Raw genomic sequence first — 14255 nt, forward strand, 5'->3', positions numbered from 1 at the left:
AATCTCCCCGGGGGACCTCATGTCTGGCTGGGGCACCTCCTACCCAGCACGCTGCCCGACACTGTGCAGTAACTGCCCCAGCTTGGCCTGGCAGCTCCGGCAGTGTCTGGCCACCTCCCTGCCTCTGGGAATGAGGAGGGTCGGGAGCCAGCAGAGACCTCCTCTTCTAGCGACCAAAAGAACACCAGGCCTCGGGGACTGATGGGAGTTGCAGTTCTGGACCCAGGAGTTGATGGAAATTGTAGTTCCTAGGCCTGTGTTCCCCATCCCCATCCCCCACCCACCCCGCCCCCAACACACACACCATAAGGGCTCATGGGAGCTGCAGTTACTCGTCTTTCTAGGGGAAAGTCTCCCTCTTTCCCTCCTGGCATCCTTTGGCCCTCAACCCCATGACCCCAAGCTAAGGACCTCACTATCTCGGAGGGGCACCAAAAGGCCAGAAACTGCCTCGCCAGGGGGCGTTTGCGGGACCTGGGGCAATGGCAGGAGGGGAGAGGAAGCTATCAGGGAAAGCTAAGGCCTGGCAGCAGGCCCCTCGGGCTTGGGCCAGGTGGCAGGGACAGTCGCCCCCCTCCCATCAGTGTTGCAGCGGGCCCGGGGCAGGGGAGGGGGGAAAGGCACTCACCAGTACTGGGCTCACACTCCTCCAGGTCCTCGTCATCGCTCGGACACTCGGCCGAGGCCACCAGGAGGTCATCTGTGTTCTTGGGGGCGAGAGGAGGGTGGGGGGAAAGAAGAGGGTTCCAGGGTAGGTCAGCAGGCCCCACATCCACCTCTTGAGGCACAGGGGATGAGCCCTGGGCTGAGACACACACCCTGGTCCACACCCCAGCTCTCTCAGCGCTTGCTGGGTGACCGTGGGCCTCCACCTCCCCTGTGCAATGGTAGACTGAACAGCGCCTGCCCTGCAGCGGTTCCATCGCTCCTGGAGATCAATGAAACAGCACACGTTGTGCCTTTTATTTCTGGGAAGCCTGGGAGACTGGACCCCGGAACTGGGACTGCAGGGCCAGAGCAAGGGGGCCCGGGGCAGCAGGGAGGTGAGGCACAGGGGCCTCTGGAGGCCAGCACAGGCAGACACGGAGCAGGACCTGGGGGGTTTCTTGGCTCCAGCCTCACCACCCCACCACCTTCATCTCTCTCCCAACCCCCTTCCTGGAGCCTGGAAACCCGGCTGCATACAATAATTAGGGCTATGGTTGCCATGACAACAGGAGTCGACTCTGTCAGCGTTTTCTCTCCTCCTGCTTGCAAAGAAAGAGAATCCCCAAGATGAGTGAGTGTTAAGGGGTGGGGGGGATTCTCAGGGGGTGCTAGGGAAGAAACTCAAGGAGGGAAACCCAGAATCCAAGCAGGAAGGGACTCTGAGAGACTTCGGGTGCAGGGAGAGGGCCAGGCTGAAGGCCAAGGATGGGAGGAGTCCGGGGTGGGTAGGGGGTGAAACGTCACATCTTGCTTCTTCCCCAGCCCCTGAGCTTCGGACACTGCAGCCCTCACCCAAGGGCAAGGTGGGACCTGGAAGACTAATTTTCCTTCTGTATCTCCGCCCCTCTCCCCTGTGCAGGCTCCACCAGCACAGCTATGACCCCTAGAACCCCACCCTTCTCTTCTACCTGGATGGTCTGCCCATCACCTCACACTGAGACTGGATGGCCCTTCTTGCCATTGGGCACTGGGCATGGCTGGTGCCCAACCTCGGCTAGAGCCAGGCCTTTCTCCCAGGGCTCCCCGCTCCCTAGGGCAAGGCCTGGCATTCAGGTCCCCTCAATTTTCTTGGCATTGAAGGCAGAACGGAAGGGGGTTCAGGCTTGACTCCCTTGCCTGGACAAGGCTGTCAGCCAGACCCAGGCCCCTGCAGCACTGACCGGAGCTCAGAGAACCCAGCCCTCATTTACAGAGGCTGAAGGCAGGCTGGCGGTGGAGGTGGGACACGTCCCCATGGCCGACCCAGCCCCTCCCTCACCCTGGGAGGACAGAGGTCCCTCCAGGCCCAGAGGCGCACAGCCATGTGTGATGGGGGACAGAAGTAGCTTGGGCAGAGGGAGCAGGGTGACCAAGCAAGGTCCAATGTGCCAGGTGTGAGCCCTCCCCCCGCAGGCCAACAATGACCGGCAGCAACAACTAGAAAACTCAGCTGCACCCCAGGGCTGCCTTGGTAAGTCACATATACTCAGTCGGCTTTGGTCACCAGAAAAGCCAGGCCTGTCCTTCCCCAGTGGAGCCTCATTCTCAGGTACAGCCCCCTCCGTTGCTCCCCTGGGTGCAAGAGAAGATAAATTCAAACCTGACCCAGGGAGAGCACCTGAGCAGGTGGGGCAGGCGGTGGGGAGGGAGGGTAAAGCACCAGGGGACTGTCTGTACCGGCCCCGGCTCTGAGCCACAGGCATGGAGGACACTGAGGCCTGCTACACGGTGGCGTCTACTCAAGGTCACACGGAGAGGACTTGTGAAGGCAGCGGGCTGGCAGTCCCACTGAAGGACACCAGCCATCGGGGAGAGGCTGCTCCTGCTTCCATCAGCCTCGGAGAGGGGCTGCCACCATCGGGTGAGCCACTGGCCCCTCTGGTGCTGTCGTCTCTGTGCCCCGCGCAGAGCGATGCCATCCTGGCTCCCTCCGTCTCCCCCTCGATGCCCACACAACACTGGGCGTGGCGTTCATTATGGGGCAGGCAGAGGGGGTCATTCCACCCCTCACCCCCAGCCCGGACTTCCTCTCTCATAAGTGGGGTGGTCTTCCCTCAACTCTGGGAATGGTCCCCCTAGAAATAGTGGTCACCTCCACATCTACAACATCCCTGGTCATCAGGGTGACAACCGCTTCGAGAAAGGAGACCTTGGGGACTTCCCTAGTGGTGCAGTGGTTAAGACTCCGTGCTCCCAATGCAGGGGGCCTGGGTTCGATCCCCGGTCAGGAAACTAGATCCCACATGCATGCCACAACTAAGAGTTTGCATGCCACAACTAAGGAGCCGGCGAGCCACAACTATGGAGCCCGCCTGCCACAACTAAGACCCGGCACAACCAACCAACCAAATAAATAAATAAATAAATAAATAAATAAGTAAATGTATTTCTAAAAAAAGAAAGAAAGGAGACCTTGCCAGCCCCACCTAAACCATAGTCCCCTCAGACCCTTCCTGAGCGCCACAGTTGCTATGCAGACATCAGCCCTATTCCCCACCTGGAGCCCGGTCCCTCGTGCACCGGCGGAGGGGCCCTCACCTGGGTGGTGCTGTCCCTCAGCGTGGGGGAGCGGCCCCGGCGCGTGGTGGTAGTGGCCATGGTGGTGGTGGTCTCCATGATGGTGGTAGCCATGTCGGCCAGCAGGGTGGTGGCCGTGGTCTCCGCGCTGAGCAGCACGGACGGCCCCTCCCCCACCAGGCGCAGGTGGCCCTCGGTCCGCACATTGGGGTCGCTCTCGGCGGCCAGCGCCAGCACCTTGAGCCCATTGTAGTAGAGGCCGGACACCTGGCCCTGGAAAGGGCGGCCCTGATCCTGGCCCCCAATCTTGATGGCAGCCTGGCTGTTGAAGATGGTCAGCTGGCGGCCTGGGGGGAGGGGAAGGGGCAGGAGAGACAGACAGAGGGGGGACAGGCAGTGGGGAGGGGGGAGACCGGAAAGGGATAGGGAGAATGGAGGGAGATCCAAGGGAGGGAAGGAGGGGTGGAGGTGGAAACCAGCACGTGGGGGTGGGGTGGGGAGGGAGAAAGGAGGAAGGGGCAGACACCAAAGGGAAAGTCCTTGTCAGCCACTAGGCCAGCACAGCCAGGTCAGGACCCTGGACAGGAAGGGTCCCCAGGGCACACTTGGGCTGGGAAAGGGGGCCCAGCTCCCCACTCTCCCCACCATGCTCATGCCTCTGGCCTTCCCATCCCCCCTCCTCTCCTGCTCCAGGGGCATCACCCCCCTTCTTTCCCTTCCCTCAGTTTGACCCCCCACCTTCCCTCTCTGCTTCCCCAAGCTTCCCACACCCGGTGTCCAGCCCCAAGCCACAGAACCCTCGGAAGCAGCAGGTAGAGGCGACAAAAAGGCAGAGACAGAGCAGCCACTGCCAGGCCACATGGTCAGTGCATGTCAGGGCAGGGATGGAGATGAGACCGAGGGGTGGAGAGTGCATGGGAGGAGCGCCAGCGTGAGTGAGGCTGGGAGCAGCCGCGCGGACCTCACTCCACCCTCCCAGCCACCATCAGGCCCTCTGACCTCTGGCCAGGCCCCCCTCTCTCCTCCTCCCCTCCAAGGCCCAGCCACTGCCTGGGGATCAGGCCCTGGAGAGCAGAGACCTTCCTTCCCCGCCAGGATGTGCAAGCACAGAGATGGAAAATGTTAAAGGGACCTTGCTTCGCTTGCTGACAGCCAAGAAAAACCCACTCCAGCTCCAACCTCGCTCTTTACTTAGCAGTTACACCTCAGAATTCCCACCTGGGTGGGGTTTGGCTGTTCTGTTTGGTTTTAATGGATCTGGGGGTCAGTTTAACCCTCTGAGTTTGTTGCTTTGGTTTGGTTTTTAGAAAAGATATTTATTGTGTTTAAGTTTAGATTTAACTTTGGTTTTGATGTTGCTTATTTTGCGGGGGAGAGGGTCAGAGGAACTACTAAGTTGTCCCCTGCTCCCCTGGACCTTCAGCTGCTGGTGCTGGGGGGGTTTAAGATCTGGCTTAGCCCTTGTTAGCCTCTGGTTAGTGCTTCGTTAAAGATCTGGTTTAGAGTTACGTGCCTATAAGCCCTGCCCCCGAAACCTGGGCTGAGGACAGTCCAACTTGTGAAACCCACACCCTCCTTGGAAACATGGGTTCCCTGGGACACCCAGGCCTCTGGGGCACCCAACCATCTGTCTGGCCTCTGGCCGATGATCAGCCAGGGGTGTGTCTGCTCGGCCCCTCTGCTCAACCTCTGCACCTCCTCCAGCTCTCCCTCCGCCCAGCACCTCCCTCAGGCCTGGAGCAGGGTCACCGTCTTACAGATGGGGGAGCCGGAGCCCACAGAAGCTGAGAACTAGTGAGTGGCGGCTGGACACCAGACCCAGAGAGGCCCCTGAGGAACACCGCGTCCAGAGTTTATTCCCGCATATGAGAATTATGAGAAAAACGAAGGGGAGAAGGTTCACAGTGGTCAAATGAGTTTGGAAAACAAACATTTCACAATTACACAAGAGGTCTCTCTCTCACAGGACCTCTCAGAGCCTTTATTAAAATCCATGTCCATAGGCATCTCCAAGAGGAAGAAACAGGATTCAGATTTCTCAAGCTCATTTCACCACAAATCTCTCTCTCTCTCTCTTTTTTGTTTTTTAACCACAAATCTCTTTATTGTGAAGCATCTCATGGGACTTATGCTTCACAGGACATGTTTTGGAACTGGAAAATGGATTCACTCAATAAATATTTATTGAGAACCTACCACACGCCAGGTGCTGACAGTAAAGTAATCCCCCCAAGAATGCCCAGCTTTTGTTCTCAAATACTTTCCTGCTCCTCATTTCATCTCATCCTCACAGCACCCCGTGTGAGGCAGGCTGAGCCGGGCTCACCATCCCTGTCTCCCCGAGGAGGGAACTGAGGCTCGGGAAGGGGAAGCCTTGAGCAAGGCCATGCAACAAGTGAGCTCCTCCAGCCACACTCTGGGAAATACTAGAGTATGTGGCCCAACCCTTCACTTTCTAGAAGAGGAAATAGAGGCCTAAAGAGAAGATGTGACCCTGCAGCTAGTAAAGGATGCCTGGGGTTCCAAACCACCGGCAGGAGCTCTTCCCTCATCTGGACCACAAGTCCCGCCCCCCCCACCCCCCTCCCGGGCCTGTCCGGCTCTCCCTACCCTTGGGGTCACAAGTTGTCCCAGCCTCAGCCCAAGCTGCTCCCTTAGCCTCTCTGATTCCGGGAGAAGGAGGTGGGTAATGGAGAGGAAGCTACATAGGTGAGCCAGCTAGGCCCCTGGGGCCCCACCCACCACGAACTCCTCAAAGGGTTAAAGTTCACCCCGCTGGAGAGAGCAGGCCCAGTGTGGCTGGGCACTGTAGGTTTTAGCGATGTCTGTTCGTCCCTTTAACTTTTTGTCCTGTTATGGATTTATCACATCTGGTTATGAGCATGTTTAGTCCCCGCTGGCCGTGTGGGGGGCTGGGAGTGACATTGGGGGTTTTAGTTGGGGCAGGCCCCAGTGGACATTTAAAAGCTCAGTTATCAGCTGGTTAGGTGGAGGATTAACAGTTCTACTTCCCCCCTAGAGTTTAGCCTTAGAGGTACAGAGCTCGCCCCCTCTCCAAAGGGAATGGGATGGCTTTGCCCTTGGCCCCAACTTCCCTTGGTGACAAGTGGCCTTCTCCCTCACACCCAGCAGCGCCTCACACGTACGGCCGCTTAGCCAGCCTGTTCTGTCTTCCTCATCAGCTCAGCAGGCACAGGAATCCCCATGGGACGGCCACCTCTTCCCCATCTCCTAGTCTCCCTGCAACCTCCACTGCTTCTAGGAGACCTTCTGGACCGAGGTGGGCCCGTTCCACAGATAGCTGCCCCACAGACACTCTCTCAGGGTGGCAGTCTTTCCAGTAGGAACTGAGCCCCCCACTCTTCCCTTTGCTCCTCAGATGACCCTGGTGGACCCTTCCTACCCGCCTTTGGATCCTAGGACCAGCACTTGCTGCTTCCCAAAGCCTTCCTGCTTCTCAGTGTGCTGTGGCCCTCAGCTGGCCCTTGACAAAACCTCTGAGCCAACACGGCAGCTCCCTCCCAACCTGCACTCCAGCCTGCTTTCCTGGAGGGGTTCCAGAATCTCCCCTATGATCCTAGTTCCTTCCCAGGTTTAGAAAGAGACCAAGGACTCTCCCTCTTCTAGGAAAAGCCCCGCCCCTGCCCAAACCACCACTCTATAAAGGACAGGGACCCTTGACAACAGAGAGGAAGGGAACAACCTGGCCGGACAATTGTCCTTTCACTAGGGGGTGGGCGACGGGGAAGGCACGGATGGGGAAAGAGAGAGCTCTGCACCTTTAAGATAGTGTTTTTAAAGTTAATTAATTAATTAATTAATTAATTCTGGTTAATTACCTTTGTCGAGCAGCCATTCATCTACTACTCGACCAAGCCGGTAGGGGATTCTCTGTCTAGCAATCGCCAGGCGCTCGTTATCAAAGTTTCCTTGGAAAAGTTTAGAAAGACAGTAGGTTTCTCAGGCGGCGAAGTCCAAAGGAATTAGAAAAGTAATTATGCATTTCTCAGGAGACTCAGAGTAAGCAGCGACATCCAACGGAGAGGGGGCCAGGTCCACCCAAGGCGGGAGAAGAAACGCGGGTCCCTCGTCCTCCCTCCGGTCCCCCTCCCTAGGCTCCTGTGCAGAGCCAGCCCCACCCTGGGGGCGGGAGCGACCCAAAGAAAGAGAGAGGGACAAAGAAGAAAAGGAAAGGGGAATGGAAGAAAAGGCAGCTGGAAGGTCAAAGGTCAGAGGTTAAACAGGTTTGTCTGTGCTCTCCCAGTCTGCCCACTTCCTTCCCCATCCCAGAGGTGGGCAGAGGGGCGGGGAGGGGCATTTAGCGGGTTTAAGTTAGGGGGTGGGAGGCCTCAGTGGCCCGGCTGGTTACTGCGTTTAGAGGGCTGTTTAGAAGTGGGAGGGACGGGTTAAGCGGGGGTTTATGCGGCATTTAAGGGGTGGCCCAGCACACGCATTTAACAGTGAGATTTAAACCACTTCTCGAAGCCCCCTCGGCTCCCTTTACCTTCCGTGCTCAACCCCCAGCTTCCCCTCACCTCCCACACCACCCCACCCCACCACCAGCTTCCATCTGAATCCCCCCAAGCCCCCCCGCTGCTCTCACTGCAGGCACTTCCGGCCTTCTCACCCTGGTCACAGGTGCCTGCTTGTGGCAGCTGCATGTCACCCAGCTGCCTCGCCCACCCGTTGCATCTCACCTCCTCTTCCACCCCTGGTCCACCCTACAGGCACCCCAGCCCTCCTCTGCCTGGCGGCACCTTGCTCTCTTCCCCCTCTCTCTCACCTTCATTCCAAGACCCTGAGACTCCTCTCTGCTCAGGTGCCCTCTCCTTCCGGCCCTGGGGAACCCAGCCCAGCTCCCACTTGAGGCTTCCTCCTTCAGGTTCCTCCCCCCACAGTTCCTAACCTCCGCCCCTCCTCTCAATCCTGGCTGCCCATCTGGATACACACCTGTTCTTCTCTCCACTCACAGGGAGGAAGGAGGATGTGTGTGTGTGTGTGTGCGTGTGTGTCTGTCTGTCTGTCTGTGTCTGTGTGTCTGTGTGTCCTGTGAGCTCTTCCCCAAGGCTGTGGGTGATCCCAAACTGCAGCCGTGGAAATGGAAATGATTTCCTTTGGGAATCTGGCCACTCTACCCACTGAAACCACTTACACGATCTTCAGTAACATGCATGCCAAGGGCATTTTCCCTCTCATCTCCCACTGCACAGCTGCGCTACCTGCCCAATGAGACCTGGGCCTGGGCCTGCCTGCATACACATCCCGTGAATGAGCCCATGGTGTGTTCACGCGAGCATGGATGGGGCCTCCCTAGGTGCTTGCGAGGCAATGAGACGCTGCCTCCCCACAGATTCCACAGGTTCTGAATCCACAGATTCAGGTCACTTGTGTTTCAGACAAAAATGGATCATCCATTTGTTTAGTCACTCAACAAACATTTCTTGAGTGCCTGTTCTGTTCCTGGTGCTGGGTACTGGAGATGCAAAGATGAAGGTCCGGTCCTTGACCATGGGAGCCCCAGCCAAGCAGGAGAGACTGGCAAGTGACCAGCAGTGTCCTGTGTTCTGTTAGAGGTAGCACAGCCCTGGGGACGGGGCTGGGAGGGGCCCTAGAAGACACTGGAGGAGAAGTATAGTAGCCAGAAGGGGGTCAGACGGGGAAGAGGAGGGAGAGGGCGCACACAGACAGAGGCAGAGAGGCAGGAGGGCAGGAGGCATTCGGGCACCTACCTGCACTGGGATAGTTGTGGGTGCGTCTGTGTGTCTGTGTGTGGCATGTATTTGTCTGTGTGCGGGTCCTGAGAAGGAGGGAAGAATGTATGTGTGTCTCACTGGCACACATAACAATTCTAACAAAAGCTCCGTTTACACAGCACCTCTGAGCACCTCTGCTACGCCACGCCATTCTAGCACTCTCCTTAGGTTATCTCATGGAACTCTCACAGTACGGCTATGAGGTAGATATTATCCCCAACTTTCAGAGGTAGAAACTGAGATCCAGAGGAGCTAGATGACTTGTCCAAGGTCACACAGCTTGTCAGTCGGAAATCCAGGATTTAAAGGCAGGTCCTGCTGACTCGGAGTCCCTGGGCTGTGTCTCCTAAGAGTCTGGGCCACGCACACTGCTAACCTGGCCTGCTGGCGTTGTTCAGGGTGACTCTCAGCTTTCGTAAGGGATCTGCTGCCACAGGGCACACAGGCAGCCACCAGGCCCTCAGGTTGCTCTGCTTGGCAGGTAAGGGGGCACCCAGTGGCCTTCCGCACCCCAGCCAGGGGTCCCTGAGCAGAGGAGAGAAGGCGTGACTCCTCTAACCTCACATCCAGCCTACTGGGCTCCAAGGGGAGGAGCTCTGGCTTGACATGGTAAAGCCTTCATGCTCCCCAAGTCCAGCATTGTCCAGTGTAGGCTGGTGTCTTCACTGGTGTGTGTGTCTAAGACAGAGCGAAGTCTGATGCCCACAGAGCCTGGCCTGTCAGTGTCTGCACATCTGTGGGGCTCAGCACGGGAGCGTTTATGTGCCTGAGTTGCCCTACACATGCCCAGGCCCTGGTGTAAGCTGGCATCCCTCTGTAGGGCTTTTTTTCCTTGTGTCTGTCTGACCATGTGAATATTTGCAGTTGTCTGTGTGTCTGGGGCTGGCCTGCGTGTTCGTCAGCCTCTGAGTTTCTTAGGGGGCCGTGTGGTTCTCTTTTATTTCCAGGGGCTGCCTGAGAGTGTCTGGGTACAAGCCTGCATGACTGTGAGTCGTGAGCCCACACTGGCATTTTCATCCCAGCATAAGCGGGTCCATGAGGGTTTGCACACTTGAACCTCTCACTGTCCGTCTGCCCACGGCCCTCTCAGCCAGCATGGGGCAGCTTCTCTGGGCATCACTTCTGCCAGGAGAGGGGCTGAGCCCGAAGACGCTCTCTCTGCTTCTCAGGGGCTGCTTCTCAGTCGGCCCCCGCGCGTGTGACTCTGCAGTGTTGCTCAGCCTGTATCTCCGCATCTCTGTGTTTCTGCGGCTCTTCTGCAGTACCTCCACTTCCCCTCCCTCTTCATCTCCCGCTCTGGGGCTCTCTTCCTCTCCCTCCCAAGACTCTGGCCACCTCCTCTCTCGCTGGCTGGGTCTGCGCGACAGCGGCTCCATATATCTCCCTGCATCCCTCTGGGAGCTGCCTCCGTCTTGGCTTGTGTCTCGGTGACTGTTTCCATATCTCTCCCTTGCTCCTCCTCTGGTTTCCTCTCACTCTGAGGCTCTTTTTCTGCCTCCCTCAGATTCTTGCAGAGTCTCTGCCTCCTCATGTCTTTCAGGTCCTCATTTCTGTCCCTCCCCTGTGCTCCTCAGACCTTGGTGTGTCCTCGGCCACCACAGCTGTCACACTGTTGAACTGGGTCTCTTTGCATCTCCGTGCTCCCCCATCCCCAAGACTGTGAGCTCCCTGCAAGCAGGGGCTGTATGCTGTGTCCTCAGGGCCCAGCACAGGACCTGATACTAGTAGGTTGTCAGTGAAGGTTTGTTGAAGGCACTTGACCTATTTTTCGCTCTTGTTGTCACTTGTCGCTCTCTCCTTTTCACCATGTCCCTTACTTCTTGAGACCCTGGGGTTCCTTTTCTCTGGGTCTCCATGGTTACTTCTCTTCCTTTATCGAGATCACCTAATATGAACCTTTGACTTGCTCTTTGTAAAGACCTGGGTTCTTGCCTTGGTTCTATCCTTGGGAACAGCCCTGCCTCCTTGCCAAGATCCGTTTTGGGTTACTTCTGGATCTTCTCTCTTTGGTTTCTGCATCTGCCTCCCCATTTCCACCTGTCCCTCTTTTCTCAACTCATCCTTCCCTCAATTACGACAGACTCCCTACCTCTACCTTCCTTCGCTCCTCTCCTCTCCCATCCACAAACTGGACCCTGGCCTTGCATCCTTGCCTGTTCAGCTGTGCCGCCTCCCTCCTAGCTGACCCACTCCCACAGTCTCGCCCCCACCCTACAAATCCCAACTTTTCCCTTTAGCCGCGCCCCGCTATCGTCCCGCCCCTACAAGCCACGCCTTTCCCGCAGCCGAAAGCCTCGCCACTTAACCCCGCCCCCGGTGCAGGCAGCTCTCCTATCAGAGGCCGCCCTGCCCGCCCTGCCCCGCCCCTCCCGCCGCACCTCCTCTGCGCCCTGCGCCGCCTACCTGCCGGGTACCGCTCATTGACCGGCCAGCTGTCCACCTGCAAGGTAGCATTGCCGCCGCTTCGAGTGAAGCGCACCACGTGGTATTTGCCGTCGCTCACGATGGCGTTGGGCTCGTCGATGGTAATGTCGTCCGTGCCCACGTTAAAGATCACCCCCACGGTGCCCTGGTCCTGGGGACAGGGAGGTAGAGGTCAGGGATCCAGAGGGAGAGACCGTTCACTCCTTCTAGAACTCCACCTGTGAACACCACCGGTCCAGCTCTGCAGCATTTAACAGCTTTACAACACACCTCTCCCAGCCACGTCTTTACTGGACCTTTTCACCTGCCCAAGGAGGTGGGCAGGCTTGCCCCCTCCCCGCCTCATATGCAAGCAAGGGAGTAACTGAGGTTCAGAGAGGTTGGGGAAGCCACCGTGGGATGCACAGCATGGACCTGGAGCACTTCCACTGACCACACCTGCCTGTTGCTTTTTGGTTCAATCAAAATGTTCACAAATGTTCACAGGGCACCTCCTCCATGCAAGGGCCACTGAGCCTCCAGGCCCCAGACAGGGACGACCAAGAGAAACCCAGGACCAGTGGGACCACAGAAGGTGGAGGCTTCACCAAGGCACAACCAACAGAGGAATCCACAGAAGCCAGCCCTGTGCCTGAGGAGGGTCTGGCCTCCCCACTCCTCACACCTCCAAGCTCAAGCCTCGCCTCCCCTGCATGTTCAGCACTGGGCAAGTCCCTGGGGGCTCTGGCACCAGGGCATTGGCAGGTGTCAGCCCATGGAGGTCAAGCCTGAGTGCGGGGGCAGCCCCTCTGCAGTCAAGGGGGCACAGGTATGGGGTCTGGACTGTGTGTTTTGGAGGGAGTCAGGTATAGAAAGAGATCAAGAAGACAAACCATGTTGGGCTTATTAAGGGAAGGTGAGCTTGGGGGTGTAATGGTAGAGGATAGGGCCGGCAGCTGGGAAGGGGCAGGAAGAGGAAAGACAGGGACTGAGGCCTGGAGAAGGGGAGCAAAGGGTCAGTCTGAGCAACCTCTCCCAGGCCCAGGCTCCAGAGAGGACCTGCATGGGGAACCCTGCAGAGGCCACCCAGGATCCAGCCCAGGAAGAGTTCTGTCCATGGTGCCAGAGTGAGAGGGAGAGCCTCACTGAACCCCTAAATGGTGCCAGGTCCTCTGTGGGTACTGTACACACATGCTCTCTTCATGCCCACAGCAACCCTCTGAGGAATAGACAGCATCCCAGTCTACTGAGGGGGAAACTGAGGCTCAGGGAGGTTAAGTAACCTCCCCCAATCTCACAACTCATAAGAAAGGAACCCCAGATTTGAACCCCAGTTGGCCTGACTCCAAAGCCAAGTGCTCGCTCCCGCTTTGCCCGCCAGTCTCGGGAGACACTGACTCAGAGTGCTGGAGGTGGGGGTGATCTGAGAGCCTACTGAGGCCAACCTTCCTTCAAGACCAAAGACATCTAAAGAAGCCAGTGGAAGGCCCACTTGGCCCTAAACCCGAGCCCCTACTCCATTCCCCTGTACTACCCAGCAGCACCCCCGAACTCGGCCTCCTGAGTTCCTGCACCCCTCCTTCCACACAGGACAGACACTCGCACAGGCTCACACAGTCACGGGGACCAGATCATCACGGAAGACACTACACTCCTGGAGTCTTCCTGAAAGACTGTCGTAGTCTGGCCTGGGCATGAGGAACCATTTAGTTGCCACCTCCAGTGCCCAACAGGGCCGAGAGGCTTGGCGGCACTGGGAGTGGGGATGGGGTGACTCACAGACGGGGCAGGGATTGGGGTTTTGCAGAGAGAGTTGGGGGGCAGGACGTGCAGCTGTGGCCCACTTGAAGATCCATGCCCTATCCCTTCCCCACTGTGGGTCCAGTTCTCCCCCTCCTAGAACCTGGGAAAGACACGCACACACACACACAGAGTCATACACACTCACACACACACACACACACACACACACAGAGTCATACACATGCAGCGTCCCTCAGATGCAGCAAAGCAGGGAAACTGAGGCTGAGCTTGCCTAACAAAGGGTACTAGCAAGCCGCACTCATCCACCACCCACAGACTGACGACATCCAGGGAGAAGGGGTGGTCCCTGCTCCCCACGTGAGAGGAACAGACCTCAGTACTATTGTTAGTAATAGAATAGCATCAGCCCCTTGGGTGCCTCTGAGGGTTTCTCCCCATGAGGCTCAGCTGGGTGGTGACAAAGGTCAAGGAGCAGGAGTGGTCTGGGAGCCGGGATGGCAGAGGGCTGTCCAGGGCGGCTGGAAGGCAGGGCACCTGCGTTTCCTAGGAGGCAGCCGAGCCCAGAGCCCAGAGCCGTGCACTCCGGGGGAGAGGCAGCTCCCAGAGCTGCTCCCCACGTGAAGTCAGTTGTCACTTCTGTTAAAGTCATTAATTCCTAATTCCCCAATTACCTCATTAGGCGGCGGTGGGAGAACGAGGCCGCTCCTACAGCAAATAATTATGGGAGTCAAAATTAATTTGGCAAAGTGGAGCGACGCTTTATTAGAAACGTCAAATTGCTTTTCTCTTATTTTGCTGCCGCCTCCCCACTCTCTGAGAGCTGCTAATGACGCTGTGGTGGGAGCTGATATATCACCAGGGGAGGAGGGGGCTTGGGGGCTGCCCCAGGGGGCTTCAGCCCGTCGGGTGCCCAGCTCTCCCCTCAGAGCTGACCTCTCTCATGGCTCCCACGCTTCCTCCAGGGCCCCCGACCCTCGCCAGGCTCCCCATCCCAGGGGCAGCCCCGCCCCGCCCCGCCCCGCCACCGCCGTCTACAGCACCAGGCACCAGGCCTCGTTCCTCCATCACCCTTGCTCCTCCATAACCCGGCACGAGGCGAGGGCTGTGGGCAACTGCTGGGAGGGGAAAGGA

At 57.9% G+C, this 14255-nt stretch overlaps 1 protein-coding gene across 9 annotated transcripts in view; it reads right to left on the reverse strand.

Moving 5' to 3' along the window:
- Positions 1-14255, reverse strand: part of NRXN2 (neurexin 2) — a 100197-nt gene that overhangs the window by 13303 nt on the left and 72639 nt on the right. For 6 of the 9 annotated variants that reach the window (XM_059929788.1, XM_059929789.1, XM_059929787.1 and 3 more), the window contains 4 exons: positions 11361-11532; positions 7044-7133; positions 3226-3551; positions 629-707 (listed from right to left, as the gene is read on the reverse strand). In XM_059929788.1, coding sequence (XP_059785771.1) covers positions 629-707; positions 3226-3551; positions 7044-7133; positions 11361-11532 — 667 coding nt within the window. The remainder of the gene's footprint in view (positions 1-628; positions 708-3225; positions 3552-7043; positions 7134-11360; positions 11533-14255) is intronic. The other 3 variants (XM_059929785.1, XM_059929791.1, XM_059929793.1) reach the window with 1 other exon arrangement.

Source organism: Balaenoptera ricei, chromosome 8, assembly GCF_028023285.1.
Source record: "Balaenoptera ricei isolate mBalRic1 chromosome 8, mBalRic1.hap2, whole genome shotgun sequence".
Taxonomy (NCBI): domain Eukaryota; kingdom Metazoa; phylum Chordata; class Mammalia; order Artiodactyla; family Balaenopteridae; genus Balaenoptera; species Balaenoptera ricei.